Source organism: Petromyzon marinus, chromosome 61, assembly GCF_048934315.1.
Source record: "Petromyzon marinus isolate PM22_M1 ecotype Great Lakes invasive population chromosome 61, UKy_Petmar_22M1.pri1.0, whole genome shotgun sequence".
Lineage (NCBI taxonomy): Eukaryota > Metazoa > Chordata > Hyperoartia > Petromyzontiformes > Petromyzontidae > Petromyzon > Petromyzon marinus.
In genome coordinates, this window is record NC_133727.1 from 921,136 (window position 1) to 945,662 (window position 24,527).

At 56.0% G+C, this 24,527-nt stretch overlaps 1 protein-coding gene across 2 annotated transcripts in view; it reads right to left on the reverse strand.

The window, feature by feature from the left end:
* Window positions 1-683: 683 nt before the first annotated feature.
* Window positions 684-24,527, reverse strand: part of LOC116955691 (protocadherin gamma-A4-like) — a 28,267-nt gene continuing 4,423 nt past the window's right edge. The window contains exons 2-7 of one of the 2 annotated variants that reach the window (XM_076053421.1): window positions 18,265-18,359; window positions 16,394-17,317; window positions 12,171-14,090; window positions 7,909-7,958; window positions 5,716-5,948; window positions 684-4,804 (exon numbers count right to left, since the gene is read on the reverse strand). In XM_076053421.1, coding sequence (XP_075909536.1) covers window positions 4,140-4,804; window positions 5,716-5,948; window positions 7,909-7,958; window positions 12,171-14,090; window positions 16,394-17,317; window positions 18,265-18,351 — 3,879 coding nt within the window. In that variant the 5' untranslated portion in view covers window positions 18,352-18,359 and the 3' untranslated portion in view covers window positions 684-4,139. Of the gene's footprint in view, window positions 4,805-5,715; window positions 5,949-7,908; window positions 7,959-12,158; window positions 14,091-16,393; window positions 17,318-18,264; window positions 18,360-24,527 lie in introns of both variants that reach the window. The other variant, XM_076053420.1, reaches the window with a different exon arrangement.

Genomic DNA, 24,527 nt, shown 5'->3' on the forward strand with positions numbered 1-24,527 from the left:
ACACTACTATACACTACAATACACTACACTATACACTACACTATACACTACTATACACTACACTATACACTACACTATACACTACACTATACACTACACTATACACTATATACTACACTATACACTACACTATACACTACACTATACACTACTATACACTACACTATACACTACACCAGTGGTTCTCGAGCGGGGGGGGGGGGGGTACGTGGGGCCCTGGGAATCTCTGCTCGGTACGGTCCGAAAAAAAGTTAAACTTAGGTACGAAAAATATCTGGCGGGAAATCTTTAGTATATTTTTTTGTAGTTTTTTTTTCTTTGGCTGGCTTCACAAATGTTTTCAGGCGGTACAAACTGTTCGCGCGCGACTTTGAAGCCTCTTTAAATCGCAACGCCCTAACAGCTAACGGAATAAAGGTCGTCTCCAGATGTAGGCCATTCCGTGGTCGTCTCCAGATGTAGGCCATTCCTTTTCCAACACAATTGCGGATATGAGTATGATCAGAGCGTGCTTGTTTTGCCACAAGTGTGACGATGTGTGGTTAATGCAGTAACTACGAGAACATTTCAATCCACATCGTAGCCTATAACGATATAAAAGACCGTTCTAAATCATTGGCCGTCAACAGCGCGGTTTCCGAGAGTAACCAGCGAGCTAAACAAATTACATCACACACGAAATGTCCGTTTAATTGTATTTAATTCGCTTGCAATTACCTCCGCTAGGAGTTGGGATACACCTCGCTAAAACGGATAGTTGGTTAAACGCAATACTGACGTGCATTAATTTACAAGTTTATTTCTTCATAACCATATCGCCAAAATCGCCATCAGCCAAAATAATGTTAGGTAATAACAAACATGATGAATGCGTTACAACCTTGAAGTTAGCGGACCGTGAGGCCGGATGAAGCGAGTGCGGGGCCTGTGGCAAGTTATAAAGGGGCCCTACATTTGAAAAACATTAAAAACACAGACATTTTTTGCTTGCATAGTAAAGTAATTGTATTTTTTCATTTGCCATACAGCCAAATAATAAGACAAATCGCTAACCTTAAACACCCGGTCGTTCATAAAAGTTGAAGGCGGTATAGTACTATAGTAATAGAGCAAGTGCAGAATCGCTGAACCGGAATTGACGGCTTGAAAGCATTGAGCGCATGGCCTGTAGCTACATCTGTAGCCAATTTTGCCACTGGGATAATCCGGCACTGTTTGTCGGCGCGGGAGATCAGCAAACGCAGTCGCAGGGTGCAGAATCAATCGCACTGATGGGGTCCATCGGCGTTTACCAAGAGGCTCACTTTATTGAGTGGCATGCCCAGCCTGCAAAAGCGGTCCAGTCACGTGGTGGTGCCCGAACACAGCACGAAACTCGACACAAAGCAGAAAATGTCAACGGGCAACGTTTCGGTCAACGGACCTTCTTCACGGCGCACGAGAAGCGTTCGTAAGAAGAAACCGCCGCCCTCGTCTGGCCTTAATGGAACGGCATTTGGCCATGAAGTAGGCCCGTGTCCCGAAACGTCGCCCATTATATTGTTCCACTTTCAAGGCACCGCGCGACCGCAGTTATTCAATCGCCCTCCGTTCGCGCTGCGGTTACACAAAAAAAAACGAAACAAAAATCACGGCGATATTTTCATTGGTACGAGAGTCGGGGTATAAATACAGTGAGAATGTAAATAGGTGATTAAGTGATGTCGAAGAATACGAAGATATAAAAAATACATAAGTAATAAATTAGGGTTGGGAAGTTGACTTTATACAGCCATGCGAATGCAGGTCGTGCTAACGGGGAGCGGGGTAATGGACCACGTTTCTACAAGAGCCTTCAGTAGGCCTCACGTTCACTTGTTGACACTTCGTGTCACGACGATGACAATGATGATGACGATGATGATACGATGATTATGACGATTACAATGGCGGCGATGGCGATGATGACGACGATGACGATGATGACTACGGTGGCAACGATGATGACGACGATACGATGATTATGAGGATTACAACGGCGGCGATGACGATGATGATGACGATGATGACTACGGTGGCAACGATGATGACGACGATGATACGATGATTATGACGATTACAACGGCGGCGATGACAATTACAACGTCGATGACGATGACGACGATGATACGACGATTATGATGATTACAATGGCAGCGATGACGATGATGACGACGATGCGCGAATGAGCGTGGAAGGAACGCCTCTGCATCAAGGAGGCCGTCCCGTCCACACTTCAGATCCTCACCAACCCACCGCCGTCCACCTTTACAAGTTTGCCAAGCTTTGTTGTCAGGCAAACGTATCCGCTGTACACACACTGCACTTGCCCGATGATTGGTAAACACTTCCCCTGTGACGTTACATCATGTGGAATAAGGACAAAGATCTCCCCCAGCCACCCCGTGTAGCCTTGCGCAGGCTGTTGGGGTAAGTGCTGTTGGCGAGTAGCACCTATGAAGGCCGGCACGGCACACGAGGGGGTGGGTGGCCAACACCACGCCCGGCCGCCTTTGTCTCCCTAGTGGTGATGTTTTACACCGCACCAGGTACTCATTTGAGGCTGAGTCGACCTAGGGGAGGCCCAGAACCGATTCAGATAATGGTCTTCCTTAACGCGAATCGGCGCTCTCCACGTCACAGGTGCCGTGTTTCACCAATCATCAGGCGCGGTCGGCGTGCGACTTTAGCCGTGTTTGAGCGGAGAGGCAAACCCAGTGTCGCCTGCTGCAGAAGGAGGAGCAGGTCACATGATGTCAGTACAGCAAGCGGGTTTTGTGAACCATCCCCTAACGGGTGAACCTCGCAATTCCCATCGCTGTGGCGTTAGCTTCCTCCGGAAGCTCCCAATCACCAACCACGCGGTAGCCAAACTTCAGCAACGGAATTGGCCAAGACATGCCCCGTGTAACAGGACCCTCCTGCACTACGAGTCTTGAACCTTGGCGAGGCTGACCTGGATATATATAAAGTTGTGCCGAGGTGTAATCTTAATCTGCAACTCGAACTGGACGTTGCGCGTATACGTGAAAGCTCACTCCGCGCGTGGCTTCTTAAAGACTTGACCAGCATCGTCGCATGCACCGCAGCTCGCGTATGGACACACCGGGCCTATGTTCGTCACGGTTTGACACTACAAGAGCTCAATTGTTCCTTCCTATGTTAGTCTCGGAGACACCGAGCACCACTTACATTGAGCTAACCGCACAACAACTTAATAACAATCACGTTCGTTTAATTGCAGACCCGCGGCGATCCATTGCTGGATGAGGGCCTCCTTCCCCCGTGCCGATCATGGGGATTTTTTGTTTGACCATACTTCACCACGCTGGTTGGTCTCGAAGGAAAATGTCAGCCGTGCCCGGGGAGCGGGGGGGGGTGGATGTGCGCTAATCGCAGCGCCACCGCTCCCCGCGCCAAAATTGCGTGCAAGGATATCGTGAATCATGTGGACGTCACTGGGGCGATTTTTAACCAAGACGCGTTTCGCTTTACGCGAGTTGGGTGAGCGCTGTATATGCGGCTAACTCTGACAAGGGGGTGGGATTGGTTTTCCACGTCCCGGTATTGAAGGAGGCGCTCGCTCGACTGGCCCTGAGCCAGCGGTTGAGCTCTCCACGTTCCCATGACAAGTGCCAGTCTATCCATAGGACAACACACACACAAATTGAGCACTCCGCGCATTATACAATTTAATAAATAATCACCGGCACGTCAAACCTGTCTGTCCGCGTGGGAAGTGTCGCACTTTTTTCTCAGTCCATCATTGGCCAGTCGGCCTTCCAGACCAACACTGAACAGAGGCGGCGTCCGTCTTAAGCGGACGACCACGTGGAGAGGTTTTCGACCCCGCTCTTAAGACTCATTGGCAGAGCGCGGCCGGCTAAACCACACAAACAACAACGGCAACAAATAACCCCGCGCCAGCGCGCGCGGCCGGAGAAAACGTCGCGGCAACGTTGCCGCGACGTCGGATTAAACGTTGGACAAAATGTGACCGCGTGAGCCACGGCGGCCTTTGCCGAGCGTCCCACGGCGAAGCGACGGCGGGAACGGCAACAAACCGGCGTTGCCACGCGGCAGCGGCGTTGTCGTCGCCCCGAGCGAGCGAGCGAGCCGGCTCACGGCGCCGGCGCGTCTCTCGCCCCCGGCGCTCCGTCGGCACCGGCGGCCTCGCCGCGGTGGAACCTCACGCTCCGGCCGCCCCTTCCTTCGCCGCCGCCGCCGCCCTCTTCGTCGGACGAGGACGAAGAGGACGACGAGGTGCGCCGGGACGCGAGGGCCTTGCCCGTGCCGTCGGCGAGCGTGCCCGAGCTGTAGGCCTGCATGCACTCGCCGATGAAGCGGCTCATCTCCGGCACGGCGGGGTTGACGAGCGAGCGGCGCTCGGGCCCCGAGTTGGCGCGCTTCACGTGGTGGTACCGCGCCGCCGCGTGGTGGCGCGGGACCGGCAGCTCGTCGTGTTGCGGTTGCTGCTGCTGGTAGCAGTTGTTGTTGTTGTGGTAGTTGTTGTTGTTGTGGTAGCAGTTGTTGTTGTTGTTGTGGCGAGGGTTCGACGCGGACACGTCTTGGTGGGAGACGGCCATGCGGCGCCGCCGGCCGCCGTCCGCTTCCGCCGCGTGGCCGTGGTGGTGGTGGTGATGGTGGCGACGGCGCTGGGCGGGAGATCCGCCCGGAGTGGCGGCCGCCGAGGCGCCGGGCGGCGTCGGCGTGGGGCACAGGCAGCGGGCGTCACGGTGCGGCATCAGCTCCCACGTCGGCGTGGTCGCCTTGCGCCGCGCCGGGTCTGGCGGGGGAGAGACGCGGAGGAGACGTTCCGACGGACGTCCGTTCAGTCCATCGCACGGACGCACGGACGCGTGGACAAACGCACGGACGCACGGACGGATTCGCGAGAAAGCCCCCGCCACCCTCGTCACGTGGAGTCCACCTGGGGCTCCACTGGCGGCTCGCCGACGCCGCTGACCCCGGACGCCTCAGGCCGGCCGCCCTCGCAGACTTTCCCCGCTGCCGCACGCGAACCGCGCCAGTACGGGGCCCTCGCGCGTTTCCCACTGGCCCATCTCAATGGAAGGGGAAGCTGGCGCCTCCCAAGCTGCGCTGGGCCTCGGCCCAGATCGGTGGCGCAGTTTTTTGGAGGTTCGATTGGGCAGAAATAAATGTGTCGTGAAACCCGCCACCACCCGACACAGCCAATGAGGAAGGTTTGTCACGTCAACAGAACGTGCCACTTCGTTACTAGTTTAGCACGCCGGTGTGTTGGAGAGTAAACCCACAACATTTACAATTGGTCGCTAAAGCCGAAGTGTTGAACTAAGCTCCATAAGCATCACCGTCAAGCACCACTTCCATCACCGCTGCCACCACCACCACCACCGCCGCCACCACCACCACCACCGCCGCCACCACCACCACTGCCGCCACCACCACCTACACCACCGCCACCACCACCACCACCACCGCCGCCACCACCACCTACACCACCGCCGCCACCACCACCTACACCACCGCCGCCACCACCGCCGCCACCGCCGCCGCCGCCACCACCGCCACCACCACCACCACAACCACCACCACCGCCACCACCACCACCACCACCTACACCACCGCCGCCACCACCACCGCCACCACCACCACCAAGCGTTATCCCTTCCCATCATCAGGGTTCACCACTCGGCCTTCTGTCACCGCACGTACCGGGGCGCAGTGGCCGCGACGAGCAGAGCGGCCCGGCGCCGAGTGCCACGCGGCGCCCTCCGACGGCGCCGTCGGCGGCGGCCGGCGGCGGCGGCGGTGCGGCCGCCGCCGCGTGGATCCCGGCCGCGGCTCCCTCCACGTCGCTGTCGGCGTCGCCGGGGTCGCTGTCACGTGGGTCGCTCCCGCGGCCGCTGTCCTTGCCGCTGATGCCGTCCGCTTCGGTGCACACGCGCCTGGCTCGCGAGACACGGGGGGACGCAATGATGACTACAATGACGATGATGACTACAATGACGATGATGACTACAATGATGATGACTACAATGATGATGACTATAATGATGATGACTACGACGATGATGACTATAATGATGATGACTACAATGACGATGATGACTACAATGATGATGACTACAATGATGATGACTACAATGATGATGACTACAATGATGATGACTACAATGACGATGATGACTACAATGATGACTACGATAATGATGACTACAATGATGATGACTACAATGATGATGACTACGATGATTATGACTACGATGATGATGACTACGATGACGATGACTACGATGACGATGACAACAATGACGATGACTACAATGATGATGACTACAATGATGATGACTACAATGATAATGACTACAATGATGATGACTACAATGACGATGACTATGATGATGACTACGATGATGACTACGATGACGGTGACAACAATGACGATGACTACAATGATGATGACTACAATGACGATGACTACAATGATGATGACTACAATGATGATGACTACGATGATGATGATGACTACGATGATGATGACTACGATGATGATGACTACAATGATGACTACAATGACGATGACTACAATGACGATGACTACAATGATGATGACTACGACGATGATGATTACGACGATGACGACTACAATGATGATGACTACAATGACGATGACTACAATGACGATGACTACGATGATGATGACTACGATGATGATGACTACAATGATGATGACTACAATGATGACTACAATGATGACTACAATGATGATGATTACAATGATGATGACTACAATGATGATGACTACGATGATGATGACTACGACGATGATGATTACGACGATGGCGAGCTGCCTTAAACAAACCGCAACAACAACAACAACGACCAGAGATGCAGCCTTCTTTAGAGCCTTGTCTCAGCAGCGTCAGAGCAGAGAACGACGCCAAAAGGCGAACAGCACAGAGACAATGCCACTATCAGGGCATTGAGAGCTCGGGGTGAGCAGCTACAACATGGGATCTCTTTTGCCAGTGTCGTCTAACATCATTTGTCCCATCCGTATGGGATCGAGCGTTGCCTCCTCGCATGCGCTGGGTTTCTCCGGGCGCTCCGGTTTGCCCCCGCGTGTATAAACAATGCTCGCTGGCAGGCTGGAAACATCTTAATACGTGGAGATCTGTAGAGCAAGGTATAACGATAGTTTTCACCCTGTCTGGCAATAAATCACTGGCAGGAAAGGTCTCACATTGCAGAACAATGGTTGACAGTGCGCGACCATCCCCTCGTAGCCTTCCAGCTTGGTCTGTGGTTCCACAGCGGCGATTGTGAGATGCAATTGTCACGAACGATGCCGCGGTTTAAAATTAATCACGAGGTCTGTTGACTTGTTTGTTATAACGACCGTAATTATTCAACCATCACCAACATCACCATTGTCATCATCATCGACATCACCAGCTTTATCACCATGATCATCAGTCGTCAAGATCATCATCATCATCACCACCACCACTGTTATCAGCAGCAGCTGCAGTCGATGCGTCCCAGGCAACCTAAACTCGACTAAAAACTAAAATATTTCGGTGAGGCCCACCCAACTGTTCTGTAGCTCTTGCTCAGAAGCGACCGGGCGGTCACAAATGGCTGCACAACAATGATGACGACTCCCAGTCACGTGGAAACTGATCGCAGCCAAATACTCCAAACGCGTGACGTCGATTCCAGATGCGGAGGGGAAAAACCGGAGGACCCCGATAAAAATCCACGCGACCACGGTGAGAGAGAGAGAGAGACACGCGCAAACTCCAAATGTACAGCAGCAGGCCTCGTGCTCGGGATCGAACCCGCGACCTCCCGTAGACCAGGCGAGAGGGAGAGAGCATCTCCTCGCCACCGCGGTGCAATCACCTGAAAGCGTCGGTGGGAAACTTGAGCCGGTGTTCATTACTGGGCATCAGCTGCTCGCGCAGACACAGGGCGACAGCCGGGCGGGCGTTAGGGCCACGCGGCGACGCAACGGGGACACGGCACCATCTCTCTCACCATCTCTCTCACCCCGTCTCTCTCACCGTCTCTCTCACCGTCTCGCTCACCGTATCTCTCACCATCTCTCTCACCCCGTCTCTCTCACCGTCTCTCTCACCGTCCCTCTCACTATCTCTCTCACCCCGTCTCTCTCACCATATCTCTCACCGACCCTCTCACCGTCTCTCTCACCGTCTCTCTCACCCCGTCTCTCTCACCATATCTCTCACCGTCTCTCTCACCATCTCTCTCACCGTCTCTCTCACCGTCTCTCTCACCCCGTCTCTCTCACCCCGTCTCTCTCACCGTCTCTCACCTCGTCTCTCTCACCCCGTCTATCTCTCACCGTCTCTCACTCCGTCTCTCACCGTCTCTCTCACCCCGTCTCTCTCACCCCGTCCCTCTCACCATCTCTCTCACCATCTCTCTCACCCCGTCTCTCTCACCATCTCTCTCACCGTCTCTCTCACCCCGTCCCTCTCACCATCTCTCTCACCGTCTCTCTCACCGTCTCTCTCACCGTCTCTCTCACCATCTCTCTCACCGTCTCTCTCACCGTCTCGCTCACCGTCTCTCTCACCGTCTCTCACCATCTCTCTCACCCCGTCTCTCTCACCATCTCGCTCACCGTCTCTCTCACCGTCTCCCTCACCGTCTCTCTCACCGTCTCTCTCACTCTCTCTCTCACCATCTCTCTCACCCCGTCTCTCTCACCCTCTCTCTCTCACCATCTCTCTCACCGTCTCTCTCACCATCTCTCTCACCCCATCTCTCTCACCATCTCCCTCACCGTCTCTCTCACCATCTCTCTCACCATCTCTCTCACCCCGTCCCTCTCACCATCTCTCTCACCGTCTCTCTCATCGTCTCTCTCACCCCGTCTCTCTCACCATCTCTCTCACCATCTCCCTCACCATCTCTCTCACCCCGTCTCTCTCACCATCTCTCACCCCGTCTCTCTCACCGTCTCTCTCACCGTCGCTCTCACCGTCTATCTCACCATCTCTCTCACCATCTCCCTCACCCCGTCTCTCTCACCGTCTCTCTCACCGTCTCTCTCACCGTCTCGCTCACCGTCTCTCTCACCGTCTCTCACCATCTCTCTCACCCCGTCTCTCTCACCAGCTCTCTCACCGTCTCTCTCACCCCGTCTCTCTCACCATCTCTCTCACCCCGTCTCTCTCACCATCTCTCTCGCCATCTCTCTCACCCCGTCTCTTTCACCAGCTCTCTCACCGTCTCTCTCACCGTCTCTCTCACCCCGTCTCTCTCACCATCTCCCTCACCATCTCCCTCACCCCGTCTCTCTCACCATCTCTCACCCCGTCTCTCTCACCGCCTCTCTCACCGCCTCTCTCACCGTCTCTCTCACCGTCTCTCTCACCGTCTCTCTCACCATCTCTCTCACCGTCTCTCTCACCGTCCCTCTCACCGTCTCTCTCACCATCTCTCTCACCGTCTCTCTCACCGTCTCTCTCACCCCGTCTCTCTCACCATCTCTCTCACCCCGTCTCTCTCACCATCTCTCTCACCATCTCTCACACCCCGTCTCTCTCACCCCGTCTCTCTCACCATCTCTCACCCCGTCTCTCTCACCGTCTCTCTCACCGTCTCTCTCACCGTCTATCTCACCATCTCTCTCACCATCTCCCTCACCCCGTCTCTCTCACCGTCTCTCTCACGGTCTCTCTCACCGTCTCGCTCACCGTCTCTCTCACCGTCTCTCACCATCTCTCTCACCCCGTCTCTCTCACCAGCTCTCTCACCGTCTCTCTCACCCCGTCTCTCTCACCATCTCTCTCACCCCGTCTCTCTCACCATCTCTCTCGCCATCTCTCTCACCCCGTCTCTTTCACCAGCTCTCTCACCGTCTCTCTCACCGTCTCTCTCACCCCGTCTCTCTCACCATCTCCCTCACCATCTCCCTCACCCCGTCTCTCTCACCATCTCTCACCCCGTCTCTCTCACCGCCTCTCTCACCGTCTCTCTCACCGTCTCTCTCACCGTCTCTCTCACCATCTCTCTCACCATCTCTCTCACCCCGTCTCTCTCACCGTCTCTCTCACCGTCTCTCTCACCGTCTCTCACCATCTCTCTCACCCCGTCTCTCTCACCATCTCTCTCACCGTCTCTCTCACCGTCTCTCTCACCCCGTCTCTCTCACCATCTCTCTCACCCCGTCTCTCTCACCATCTCTCTCACCATCTCTCTCACCGTCTCTCTCACCCCGTCTCTCTCACCGTCTCTCTCACCCCGTCTCTCTCACCGTCTCTCTCACCATCTCTCTCACCCCGTCTCTCTCACCCCATCTCTCTCACCATCTCTCTCACCATCTCTCTCACCGTCTCTCTCACCCGTCTCTCTCACCGTCTCTCTCACCCCGTCTCTCTCACCCCGTCTCTCTCACCCTCTCTCTCTCACCATCTCTCTCACCCCGTCTCTCTCACCCCGTCTCTCTCACCCTCTCTCTCTCACCATCACTCTCACCCCGTCTCTCTCACCCTCTCTCTCTCACCATTTCTCTCACCGTCTCTCTCACCATCTCTCTCACCGTCTCTTCTCACCGTCTCTCTCACCATCTCTCTCACCCCGTCTCTCTCACCATCTCTCTCACCGTCTATCTCACCATCTCTCTCACCCCGTCTCTCTCACCATCTCTCTCACCCCGTCTCTCTCACCGTCTCTCTCACCATCTCTCTCACCCCATCTCTCTCACCATCTACCTCACCGTCTCTCTCACCGTCTCTCTCACCCTCTCTCTCACCATCTCTCTCACCCCGTCACCCTCACCCTCTCTCTTTCACCATCTCTCTCACCGTCTCTCTCACCCCGTCTCTCTCACCCCGTCTCTCTCACCCTCTCTCTCTCACCATCTCTCTCACCCCGTCTCTCTCACCCCGTCCCTCTCACCCTATCTCTCTCACCCCGTCTCTCTCACCCCGTCTCTCTCACCGTCTCTCTCACCATCTCTCTCACCGTCGCTCTCACCGTCTCTCTCACCATCTCTCTCACCCCGTCTCTCTCACCATCTCTCTCACCGTCTCTCTCACCATCTCTCTCACCCCGTCTCTCTCACCATCTCTCTCACCCCGTCTCTCTCACCGTCTCTCTCACCATCTCTCTCACCCCATATATCTCACCGTCTCCCTCACCGTCTCTCTCACCGTCTCTCTCACTCTCTCTCTCACCATCTCTCTCACCCCGTCTCTCTCACCCTCTCTCTCTCACCATCTCTCTCACCGTCTCTCTCACCATCTCTCTCACCCCATCTCTCTCACCATCTCCCTCACCGTCTCTCTCACCATCTCTCTCACCCCGTCTCTCTCACCCTCTCCCTCTCACCATCTCTCTCACCGTCTCTCTCACCATCTCTCTCACCCCATCTCTCTCACCATCTCCCTCACCGTCTCTCTCACCGTCTCTCTCACTCTCTCTCTCTCTCACCATCTCTCTCACCCCGTCTCTCTCACCCGCTTTCTCTCACCATCTCTCGCACCGTCTCTCTCACCCCGTCTCTCTCACCCCGTCTCTCTCACCCTCTCTCTCACCATCTCTCTCACCCCGTCTCTCTCACCCTCTCTCTCTCACCATCTCTCTCACCGTCTCTCTCACCCCGTCTCTCTCACCCCGTCTCTCTCACCCTCTCTCTCTCACCATCTCTCTCACCGTCTCTCTCACCCCGTCTCTCTCACCCCGTCTCTCTCACCCCGTCTCTCTCACCCTCTCTCTCTCACCGTCTCTCTCACCCTCTCTCTCTCACCATCTCTCTCACCCCGTCTCTCTCACCCCGTCTCTCTCACCCTCTCTCTCTCACCGTCTCTCTCACCATCTCTCTCACCCCGTCTCTCTCTCCATCTCTCTCACCATCTCTCTCACCCCGTCCCTCTCACCGTCTCTCTCACCGTCTCTCTCACCATCTCTCTCACCATCTCTCTCACCCCACCCCTCTCACCGTCTCTCTCACCGTCTTCTCACCGTCTCCCTCACCATCTCTCTCACCATCTCTCTCACCATCTCTCTCACCGTCTCTCTCACCATCTCTCTCACCGTCTCTCTCACCGTCTCTCTCACCATCTCTCTCACCATCTCTCTCACCATCTCTCTCACCCCGTCTCTCTCACCGTCTCTCTCACCGTCTCTCTCACCGGCGAGCAGTACCGCGCCACCGCGGCGCCAGCGGCCGCCGCCGCCGCCGCGGCGCTCGTGGCCTCGTCCCAGCAGCGGAACGTCCGCATCGCCCCGCGGGCCGCCCCTCCGAGCGCCGGGTAGCATGCCGGCAGCGACTCCGTCTCGTCGGCCATCCAGGCGTGCTCCCGCGCGATGTCGGCCTGCGAGCCTCCCCCCCTCCCGCCCGCCGCCGTCGACGTCTCGGCCAGCAGGCGGGACAGCCGCTCGAGCGAGGCCCTCGCCCCGAGGCCCAGCATGACGTCGGGCGGCGGGGCGCCGTTGCCGCCCGGCTCGGACGACGAGGGGAGGCCGCGGCCCGCGTCGCCGCCGCCGCCGCCGTTCTTCTCCGGCTTCCGGCAGTACGTGGTCTCGGCGGCGCGGCAGTTGTAGGTGCGAATCTCCTTGTTCTCGCGCTTGCACACGACGGCCACCGCCACCATGGTGATGAGCAGCACCGAGCAGACGGCCGCGAGCGCCACGATGAGGATGAGCGGCAGCCCCATGAAGAGGCCGCCGCCGTCGCCGTCGCCGTCGTCGCCGTCGTCGCCGTCCCGGTGGTGGCGCGCGGGGATGATGTCGGTGAGGACGACGTGGATGGTGGCCAGCGACGACAGCGACGGCTTGCCGTGGTCCCTCACCTCCAGCAGCAGCTCGTGGCTGGCGCGGTCGCCCTCCGCGAAGTCGCGCGTCGTCGCCAGCTCGCCCGTGTCCCCGTCGAGGCGGAAGAGGCCCCCGTCGTTGCCGCGCAGCAGGCGGAAGGCGAGCTTCCCGTTGTCCCCGGGGTCCTCGTCGACGGCCTGGATCCTGACGAGCTGCGCCTCGGCGGGCGTGCTCCACAGCGCGTACACCGTGGCGTTGCCGCGCCGGAGCCGCGGCTTGGAGACGGCGGGCGCGTTGTCGTTGCGGTCCAGCACGTCGACGGCGACGGTGGCCGTGGCGCTGAGCGCCGGCGCGCCGTGGTCCCGCGCCACCACCTCGAAGCTCAGCGCCTGCAGCCTCTCGTGGTCGAAGGGGCGCAGCGCGCGCACCTCGCCGCTCCGCTCGTCCACCGACACCAGCGCCGCCGCGGGCAGCCCGCCGGCCTCGCCCGCGCCGATCGAGTAGCTCACGCGGCCGTTCTCGCCGTCGTCGGGGTCGCGCGCCGACACGGCGAGGATCGGCGCGTTGGCCGCGTTGTTCTCCGACAGGGACGCGCGGTACGACGGCGCGCCGAACCGCGGCGCGTTGTCGTTCTCGTCGGCGACGATCACCACGATCTCCTTGGAGGAGGCGAGCGGCGGGCGCCCGGCGTCGCGCGCCACCACCGTCACGCCGTGGCGGCCGGCGCGCTCGCGGTCGAGGGCGTCGCTCGTGACGAGCGCGAAGCCGTTCTCGAAGGACGGCCGCAGCGCGAAGGGCCCCGCGCCCCGCAGGAAGCACTCCACCCGCCCGTTGTCGCCCGCGTCGCCGTCCGCCACGCGCACGAACGCCACGAACGAGCCGGGCGGGCGCGACTCCCCGACGGTGACGACCGCGACGTCCGGGGAAGACGGCGCGCCGGCTGCCCCGGCTGCCCCGGCTGCCCCGGCTCCGCCGCCGTCGTTCGGCGCCGAGACGAATATCTCCGGCGCGTTGTCGTTGTCGTCCAGCACGGCGACCGTCACCTTGCAGTGCGCCGCCACGCCGTCGGGGCCCATGTCGCGCGCCTCCACGTACAGCTCCTCGACGGCGCGCCGCTCGCGGTCCAGCGGCGCCGCGAGCCGCACGGCGCCCGAGAGCGGCTCGACGGAGAAGAGGCGGCGCGCCCGCTCGCCCGCGTGCCGGCTCAGCGCGTACGCCACGCGCCCGTTGGTGCCCTCGTCCGGGTCGACGGCTCGCACGCGCGCCACCTCGGTGCCCGGCGGCGCGCCCTCCCGCACCTGGGACGACACGGGTGGGGTGGGGGCGAGGGTACGGGAGGGCGACCGTCAATCGCCGGCATCGTCTCGAGCCCCACGGATTTCCGCGAGGCTCAACCGGGACGCGTGCAGCCACGCCGGGGCTCGGCCCGACTCGGGGAGTCGTTTTTTCCACCGCGGAAAACCGAGCCGTGCCACGACTTCACGAACTTCTTTTGCACCGTGCGTAGCCGGCCGTGCTAATCGAACACACGGCATCTGTGCGTGATCCACCAACCATGGCTGCTGCTGCCTGCGAGCGCTGGATCACTACAGGTGTAGCCACCACCACCTGCCGCCACCCGGTCACGTGCTCCCTTAACTCCAATCAACCAGCGACCCGTGAGAGAAAATAAATATTCAGCTTTAAATTAAGATGATGTCATCGCACGCCGAACGACGCTGGCTACTCCGGCGTGACACAGCGCCGGAGTAATTAATCACGACAGGAAGCTGTCTCTCGTCCGCACATTTGTGGTGTTTTGTTTGCAGATAATGACGACGACCTAGGAAGTAGGCGGAGTGATTCACGTCTCCGAATGAGGATCGTGACGAAGGCCACGCGATTCATCATCGGCCCACGATGGGGGGGGCGAAGTCGGGGGTGCGGGGAGTGTGTCGCCACCGCGAGCGGATTCACATGGCGTGCGTTTCGAGGAACGAGACGCGAGTGGGAAGAAGGTCAACGTCTGCGATGGCCAGCTGAGCGATGGGAGGAAGTGGCCGCTACGGCCCTCTCTCGGCGACCCTTGCTGCGCCCGCTATGGCCGCCTACGGCAGTGTTTCTGCATTGCGAGGCCCGCGGGGCCACCGGGCGGCCCCTGACGTGCGGCACCCCGACAATGCACAACACGGGCGGTGGCCCCTCGCACCGTTGATGTCTTATCGGCGAAAGTGCCCCCCCCCCCCCTCTGAAATTGAGTGTGGAACGCTGGCGCACTCCACGGTCACCGGACTGGAGGACAAAATCGTCGCTCTGGGAACTCCCTGGACAGCAGCAGGCAGCAAGCTGCAGGCAGCTACCTGCTGCGACTTCCAGCGAGATGTCCGCACGGACCTGATCGTTCGACGCTCCAGCGGCACGAGTGGGAGGAGCTGCTGCTGCCTGCTGCTGCTGCTGCTACTGCCTGCTGCTGCCTGCTGCTGCTGCTACCTGCTGCTGGCTGCCTGCTGAAACAGCGATAGCTCGGCTGACGTGGATTTGCGCCGGGTGGAGAAGGGGTGTTTTTTGCTCGCTCCGTGGCGATCAGACCCAACCGAACGAAAGAATTACGAATCCGCTTGCAGTCGTTTGGTCAATCCATTGCTGGATGAAGGCCTCCCCCCATGCCGTGCCGAATCAGGAATCCATCTCAGGTTTTAAGTCGGTCCCGCGCATTGCGTAGCGGCAGAGCGGCTTCATCTCCGTGACGGATTCCTGCCAAGTTTGTTACGCTGCCTTGCGGGCCTTCGTCTGACCCTGGGAGTGGCGCGCCGAGCCACGGCCACACCGAGAGATGAGGCTCATCTGTGCCTGCTGCGACGCAAGCAGGCACGGATGAGTGGGATGAAGCGATAGATAAACAGCGTACTAGAGAGATGAGAGAGAGAGAGACCTCGAGGGGCCTAGATAGAGATCAGCGAGATGAAACAACAGATAAACAAGAGAGAGAGGGGGAGTGGAGAAGGGGGGTTGCTGAGCCCCAAGCGTCGAGATGTCGCGACGCCGGCTCCCTGACGTGCCGCCTGCGGCCGCTTTCTGTGACGCTGCCCGCGGGAGAATCTGCCCCCCCCCCCCGCCCACCGTACAATAAAGGGCGTGCGGTTAATTGTGTCGTAGCATCATCGGCACCGCCGCCCAACGCTGCCTCTGCTTTCCCCACCCCCTCCTGCTCGCGAGCGGCAGCCCCTTTATGAAGGCCGGCACGGCAACACGACTGGGTGGCCTCCCCTGGCGGCGATGTTTTACGACACACCGCACCAGGGGAGGCCCACGGATCGGTTCAGCGAATCGTCACCGTTGCCGGTGGTGGCCGGCGATCGGGAATCGAACTGGGGTCTCTGCCGAGCCGCCGCTTCCCGGGCGCAGGGGTCAGAGATAGGGGTCGTGGGGTCAGAGATAGGGGTCGTGGGGTCAGAGATAGGGGTCGTGGGGTCAGAGATAGGGGTCGTGGGGTCAAAGATAGGGGTCGTGGGGTCAGAGATAGGGGTCGTGGGGTCAGAGACAGGGCTCGTGGGGTCAGAGACAGGGGTCATGGGGTCAGAGACAGGGCTCATGGGGTCACGGTCAGCGAGTGGTGCCCCACCTCGACGTGGTAGTGCGGCCGCTCGAAGGCCGGCGCGTTGTCGTTGGCGTCCAGCACGCGCACCACGACGCCGCACACGCCCACCCGCGCCGGGGAGCCGCCGTCCGTGGCCGTGAGGCGCAGCCGGTGCTCGGCCTCCCGCTCGCGGTCCAGCGGCCTGCGCAGCACCAGCTCGGGGAACCCTCCCCCGCCATCTCCGCCGTCTCCGCCGTCGTCGCCGTCGTCGTCGTCGTCGTCGTCGTCGCCGCGGGACACCCTCAGGTAGAAGGCGTCGCTGGCGTTGAGGGCGTAGCGCAGGCGCGCGTTGGGCCCCGCGTCGGCGTCGTGGGCCGCGGGCAGCGCGAAGCGCGTCCCGGGCCGCGCCGACTCGGACACGGCGACCCGGGCGCAGCCTTCTTCTTCTTCTTCTTCGCCGCCGCCGTCGCCGTCGTCGTCGCCGTCGTCGTCGTCGCGCCGCAAGCGAGGTTCGAAACGCGGCGCGTTGTCGTTCACGTCCAGGATGTCGAGCACCACGCGCACCGCCGAGCGCCGCGGCCTCTCCAGCACGGCGTCGAGCGCCACGGAGCACGCCGCCGGCTCGCCCCCCCCGCCGGCGGCGACGGCGGCGGCGGCGGGACCTCCGACGGCGGCCGCCGCCGCGGCCGCGCCGGCGGAGAGAGACGACGGCGGCGGCGGCGGGGCGACTTGGGCGGCCGCGGCGGGGCAGAGGGCCTCGCGGTCGAGGCGGCCCAGCGACACGAGCTCGCCCGTGGCCTCGCGCAGGCGAACGAGGAGGCGCGGCGAGGAGGAGGCGGCGGCGCCGTGGCCAGGCGGCGGCGGCGGCGGAAGCAGCCGGAATCCGCGGTCGCGAAGCTCTCGTGGCGTCAGCCCCAGGGCCTGGGCCAGGCTGCCCAGCACGGAGCCGGGCGGCTGCTCCTCCGGCACCTGGCGAGGGCGGACGCGAGGGGGGAGGGCCGGCGGGGTGGTTGAGAGGCGCCAGGCCGCCGCTGACCCAGCCGTTGGGTTCTAATCCAGCCAATGGATGGGATGGGCTGCGCGAGTCTGAAGTACCTCCTCTGGCCTAGTGATTACCTTTGGGCAAGCCAAATGAAATCTGCGATGCACGTCGGATTGCTGTTGACAGTTCCCCAGATGTCGCACGCGATTTGGATGGTAATTTTTTTTTTTACGCAGCTACTGCTGCCCCAAAAGTCTTTGGAATCCACCCGGTTTGGTTTCTTGGCATCTCCATTCTGCTGCCATCTCTCTCCTCGTTGCAACTGACTCTACGGTTAAAATCACTAAAGTCTGAGCGTGAAAGTAATCTTACAACCAAATTGCTATTATTATTATCCAGTTGTTTTATTTAAATCTGTAAACTGTGGAATGCTTTCATGTTGCCCGACAGCCGAATCACCCTTCAAAACAGAGATTCTTAGCTCAATGGGCTTTCCAGGGAACCACAGTGGTGAGATGTTAACTACCTCGCCTGGTATGCAGGAGGTTGTGGGTCCGATCCCAACCCTGCTGCTGTATATTTGGAGTTTGCGTGTCTCTCTCCCCGTGGTCACGTGGATTTTTTTTCCCCGGGTCCTCCGATTTTTCTCTCCACATTAAAAAACGTGCATTGAGGTTGTTTTGATTATTTTGCCGCTGTAAATGTTCAAGTGATGGGCCGCGTGGTTTAAACTCTCATTTGTGGCCAGGTCGCTTCTGATAAATGAGCGCATACTTTAGTGGCCCTTATCTGGTAAATTCGACATCGTTAAATAGTAATAGTCATAACATTTTTGATTCTGATGCACGTGGGTTGAACTTGGTTCAACACCGCACATAGCGAACCGTGCTAATCTGTGGGGGGAGTGGGGGGGTGGCCGTGCTCAGAATCGAACCTGGAGTCGTAGTTCCGTGCGGCTGGCGTGGCAACAGAGGAGCGTCGCGAGGCAGAGGGACACGAGGCGGAGTCCCCGGACTGTCATCGCTCTCCCTGGAGAGCGGGTAGAGGGGGGGGTAGAGAGAGAGCGGGGGGTAGAGAGAGAGGGGGGGTAGAGAGAGAGGGGGGTAGAGAGAGAGGGGGGGGGTAGAGAGAGAGGGGGGGTAGAGAGAGAGGGGGGTAGAGAGAGCGGGGGGTAGAGAGAGAGAGGGGGGGTAGAGGGAGAGAGGGGGGGTAGAGAGAGAGAGGGGGGTAGAGAGAGAGGGGGGGGTAGAGAGAGAGGGGGGGTAGAGAGAGAGGGGAGGGTAGAGAGAGGGGGGGTAGAGAGAGAGGGGGTAGAGAGAGAGGGGGGGTAGAGAGAGAGGGGGGGGGTAGAGAGAGAGGGGGGGGTAGAGAGAGGGGGGGGGGAGAGAGGGGGGGGGGTAGAGAGAGCGGGGGGGGGGTAGAGAGAGAGGGAAGGGGTAAGAAGGAGGAGAGCAGAGCGTGAAATCTTTGTGAAATCTTTCATTTAAACAGGGGGGGGGGGGGGGGAGCGCAAAGCATTGAAAAAAAACTTTAAAAAACGAAATGATGAACGAAGCAAAGTGCCGACTACACCGAGCATCTTCTTGTTTCCTCTGATCGTAAACAAAAGGAGGGAGAGAGGGAAGGAGCGAGGGGAGGAAGGGAGGGAGCGAGGGGAGGGAGGGAGAGATGGAGAGTGAGAGAGGGAAGATTAACTTGGACCAAGCCCCAACAATTCCAGCCCTCCCTCCCTCCCCGTGTGTGTTGTGACAACAGCGCGCGCGCTCTGCAGCCGTCCGTCTCCGCGGAGTGAGAAGGAGCGAGCGCCGCCCCACCCTGCTCCACCCTGCCCCACTCTCTGCTCCACCCTGCTCCACCCATCCGTTCATGCGTTTTTATTGTCGCATTGCCCCCAAGGTGGCGGGGCAAGCCACTGTGGAGTGGGTAATGGGCCCTGTTGTAATCCGAGCAGAGGGCCACGTCTATGCGAGTCGTGGGAGGTGAGCCGTGTAGTAGCTATGTAGTAGCTACTACCTATGTAGCTACATAGTACATAGTAGCTACATAGGTAGTAGCTACTACATAATTAGCTACATGTAGCTACATGTGTAGTAGCTAACTATGTAGTAGCTACTACCTATGTAGCTTCAAAGTACATAGTAGCTACATAGGTAGTAGCTACTACATAATTAGCTACATGTAGCTACATGTGTAGTAGCTAACTATGTAGTAGCTACTACCTATGTAGCTACATAGTACATAGTAGCTACATAGGTAGTAGCTACTACATAATTAGCTACATGTGTAGTAGCTAACTATGTAGTAGCTACTACCTATATACATGTATAGTAGCTACTACACGTGTAGTAGTAGCTACTACACGTGTAGTAGTAGCTACTAGTAGTAGTAGCTACTACACGTGTAGTAGTGTAGTAGTAGCTACTATGCATGTGGTAGCTACTACTACACGTGCTACACATGTAGTAGTAGCTACTAGTAGCTACGTGTAGTAGTAGCAGCTACTATCGTGCTACAGGCTACTACTACACGTGTAGTAGTGTAGTAGTAGCTACTATGCATGTGGTAGCTACGGGCCCCGCACTTTCAAGGGCCCCGCGCTAAATGCTTTCAAGCCGTCAATTCCGGTTCAGCGATTCTGCACTTGCTCTATTACCATAGTACTATACCGCCTTCAACTTTTATGAACGACTGGGTGTTTAAGGTTAGCGATTTATCGTATTATCCGGCTGTATATCACATGAAAAAAATACAATTACTTTACTATGCAAGTTAATAATTTGTGTTTTAATATTTACGTGTTTTTTTTTAATTTAGGGCCACTTTATATCATCGTGCTACAGGCCCCGCATTAGCTTCATCCGGCACTCGGGAGGCATGTGTTGATGGTTGCGTGATGAATGTTGGAGGTGGACGAGGTGACATGTGTAGGTGGGTAGGTGGGTGGGTGTAGAGATGGGCAGATAGGCGAGTTGACATGTGGGTGGGTGGATAGGTTGGTAAGTCTGTAGGTGGGTGGCTTGGTAAGTACGTGGGTGGGTGGATAGGTTGGTAAGTCTGTAGGTGGGTGGCTTGGTAAGTACGTAGGTGGGTGGATAGGTTGGTAAGTCTGTAGGTGGGTGGCTTGGTAAGTACGTGGGTGGGAGGATAGGTTGGTAAGTCTGTAGGTGGGTGGCTTGGTAAGTACGTGGGTGGGTGGATAGGTTGGTTGCTAAGTAAGTGGACTGGTGAATGGGTAGGTGTGTGGGTAGGTTGGGGAAAGTGTTGTTAGCGAGTAGCAGCACCTATGAAGGCCGGCACGGCACACGGGGGGTGGGTGGCCAGCACCACGCCACCTTTGTCTTCCGGGCCGCGGTGTTTACGACACACAGCACCAGGTACTCATTTGAGGCTGAGTCGACCTAGGGGAGGCCCACGACCGGGTCAGATAATATAATCGTCACTTAGTGTTGGTGGCCGTGAGCGGGAATCGAACTCGGGTCGCCGGGTTCGTAGCGCTGACCGCTACAAGACCGCTCCACCCACGCGTGCAGTGTCCCACACCGTGTCACAGACATGCCCATCATCATCATCAATAATAATAACCACAGACATAATTCCCACACCATGACTCTTCGTCAGCACTGATTGAATTTGGCGCAGCATTGTGCATTGTTCACGTTCAAGAAAGCCACTCAATGTAAGCCCAAAGGTTGTCGCGACGCGAGCCTTTGACTGGAGAAATACTCGTGAAGATTAACTCTGCAGTTAGGGGATCGCACCTCGACACTGTGCTCAGAGTCACTGTGTGTGTGTGACTGTGAGTGTGACTGTGTGTGTGTGACTGTGTGTGTGACTGTGTGTGTGTGACTGTTTATGTGTAACTGTTAGTGTGTGACTGTGTGAGTGTGACTGTGTGACTGTGTGTGTGTGACTGTGTGTGTGTGACTGTGTGTGCATGACTGCCTCGCGCGCTGCGCTATGAACCTGGCGACCCGGGTTCGATTCCCGCTCACGGCCAACACCAGTGACGATTATCTGAACCGGTCCCGGGCCTCCCCTAGGTCGACTCAGCCTCAAATGAGTACCTGGTGCGGTGTGTAAACATCGCGACTAGGGAGACAAAGGCGGTCGGGCGTGGTGCTGGCCACCCACCCCCTCGTGTACCGTTCCGGCCTTCATAGGTGCTCGCTAACAGCACTTGCCCCTACAGTCTGTTAAGGCTATACGGGGGATATTTGTATCTTTGTTGTGTGTGTGTTGACCGAGTGAGCGGTGGTGCAGCGGTTAGCGCTACGCTGCGCTACGAACCTGGCGCTCCCACCTCGATTCCCGCTCACGGCCAACACCGGTGCCGATTATTTGAACCGGTCCTGGGGCTCCCCTAGGCCGACTCAGCCTCAAATGAGTACCTGGTGGAGCGGTGTGCAGTAAACATCGCCACTGCGGAGACAAAGGCGGTCGGGCGTGATGCTGACCACCCACCCCCTCGTGTGCGGGTGTCTGACCTTCACAGGTGCGACTCGCTAACAGCACTTGCCCCAGCAGTATGTTAAAGGCTACATGGGGGATATTTGTCTTTGCTGACCGCGTGTGTTCTGTGACAGCCGAGGGGCGGTGGATGTCATGTAGAGACGTTTGCTCGCTGCTGTAATTTCGACGTCAGTCGCGAGCTCTTTACAGCCAAGGCCTCGCTCACATTTCAACACTTCTTTTCTCAAAAGTGGACAAGTGGCTCTGGGCTATGAACGATATAATAACAATTATGATAGTATTATAATGATAATCACGTGCTTCATGCGTCACAGAATGTGTGGATCGCCGCACTCGGGCGATGCCACGCCACGTGGTCATCGGAGTCGTCTGTTTTTTTTTTGGTGTAAGCGGCACTGAATGACGCGGGTGCTTTTATATCGTAATTGTAGCCGCTTGTTTAGCTACCAACAGCAACAAGGAAAAAGAAACGAAATAAAAATCCTGGCTAAATATTTGTGAGATTAAAACAAACGACGATTAAAATCCGTAAATAAGTAGCTGTTACCGATTGATCAGACTGTGTATTTATGCCGCAGGAAGAATCCGATGAGCTATGAAGCTCTTTTTCACACATGTCCAGGCCAGGGGCGAGTCAGAAAGTAACGCCAACAAACAGTTTAAAAAACACCAAAGTATCATCATCATCATTAGACCTCCTTTGCCAGTACCAAAATGTAATAATAGGGTTTTCCCCCTTTCTTCTGGCAACAAAACTGAAACCTTTTTTACAAGGATTCATGTCACTGCATTAACCACAATACCTGCAGTCATCTGGTCGAGCACCAATTGGGTCGAGGCTCAAAAGAAAGCCGTCCCTTGGTGTGGACCAATCAGTTTCAAGGACAATGCATATATTATCATAGTATGTTTTTTTGTTTGCATTTTGACTGCAGGTATTGTGGTTAATGCTGACATGAATCCTTGTAAAAAGGTTTCAGTTTTGTTGCCAGAAAAAAAGGGGAAAACCCCGATTATTATAACACCAAAGTAGTTGCAAAGTAAAAGAGAGTTAAGCGCATCGCAATGTGTTTTTTGAGTGTACTATATTTTTATTTTACAAAGTAAAGCCGATTTCACCACTCCGATGAGCGCGGTTGGCTACGCACGGCGCTGAAAGACGTGCAACCTTCATGCATCAGAATCAGGCGTCTATTAACTGTTATTACTATTTAACGATGTTTCTTTTTGCCAGGCGTAAGGCCCCCACTGAGCTGTACCGCTCTCTTTTTGCAGAAGCGACCCATCACAAATTAAGAGCTCGACCAAATGGCTAATCGCGTGGACATTGAAACAATGCGGATCATCTAAATTCGCGCTCTACAACAAACCAACAAGACTCGCTGGAGCAAAATATCGGCCTGGCGGTTGTATCCTGAGAACTGGACATGTGGACATCACATAGTTTCACAGCTCATTGGATTCCTCCAGCATTCATGGATATTCTGATTCTGACAGCATCGAAATATCTCGAGGGCTCTGAACTGACAGTCCCGTGTGCCCTGTAGCAGCGTGCCCTTTGTAGATTGTAAAGTTACCACGATGAGATAACCTCCGGTAGGATAAAAATATGTTGGGAGAATTTCAGCTTTAATGACGCTTATATGTGTATGTATGTGTAGGTACAGCTGATGGTGCATCTACCAGTCATCTCAGTCAGACAACCCATGGCACTTGCTGGGTCTGTCCCGAGACCTCCTGCACCTAGCCTGGCACCGTAGGGGGCACAACTGGTGGTGCATCTACCGGTCATTTCAATATCGCTCAAGTTAATATCGCTTGGATTTACATTGCTTAGATTAATATCGCTTAGATTAATATCGCTTAAATTAATATTGCTTAGATTAATATCGCTTAGATTAATATCGCTAAGTTCAAAATCGTTAAGCTTAATGTCGCTTAGATTAATATCGCTGAGATTAATGTCGCTTAGATCAATATAGTTTAGATTAATATAGTTTTTTAGATTAATATAGTTTAGATGAATATAGCTTAGATTAATATAGTTTAGATTAATATAGTTTAGATTAATATAGCTTAGATTAATATAGCTTAGATCAATATCGCTAAGCTTAAAATCATTAAGCTTATTATCGCTTAGATTAATATCGCTGAGATTAACATAGTTTAGATTAATATAGTTTAGATTAATATCATTTAGATTAATATCACTTCGATTAATATCGCTTGGATTAATATAGTTTAGATTAATATAGTTTAGATTAAAACAGCTTAGATTAATATAGCTTAAATTAATATAGTTTAGATTCATATAGTTTAGATTAATATCGCTTAGCTTAATATAGTTTAGATTAATATAGTTTATATTAATATATACGTGACTTTACCGAAATAACCAAGAATATGAATCCCTGCAGTCACGAAAGATTTAAATACAAATTTAGATTAATATAGTGTAGATTAATATAGCTTAGATTAATATAGTTTAGATTAATATAGTTTAGATTAATACAGCTTAGATTAATATAGCTTAGATTAATATAGTTTAGATTCATATCGCTTAGCTTAATATAGTTTCGATTAATCTCGTATCGTGGAGAGAGAATGTTACTGCAGAAACCCTCCCACCAAGCTAAGCCAAAAGTATCTCGAGGATTTTTCCCCCAGGAAGGGTTCTGCAATTTTTTCGGATGTTTGACCAATTAATAGATCAAGTCTAACATTAAT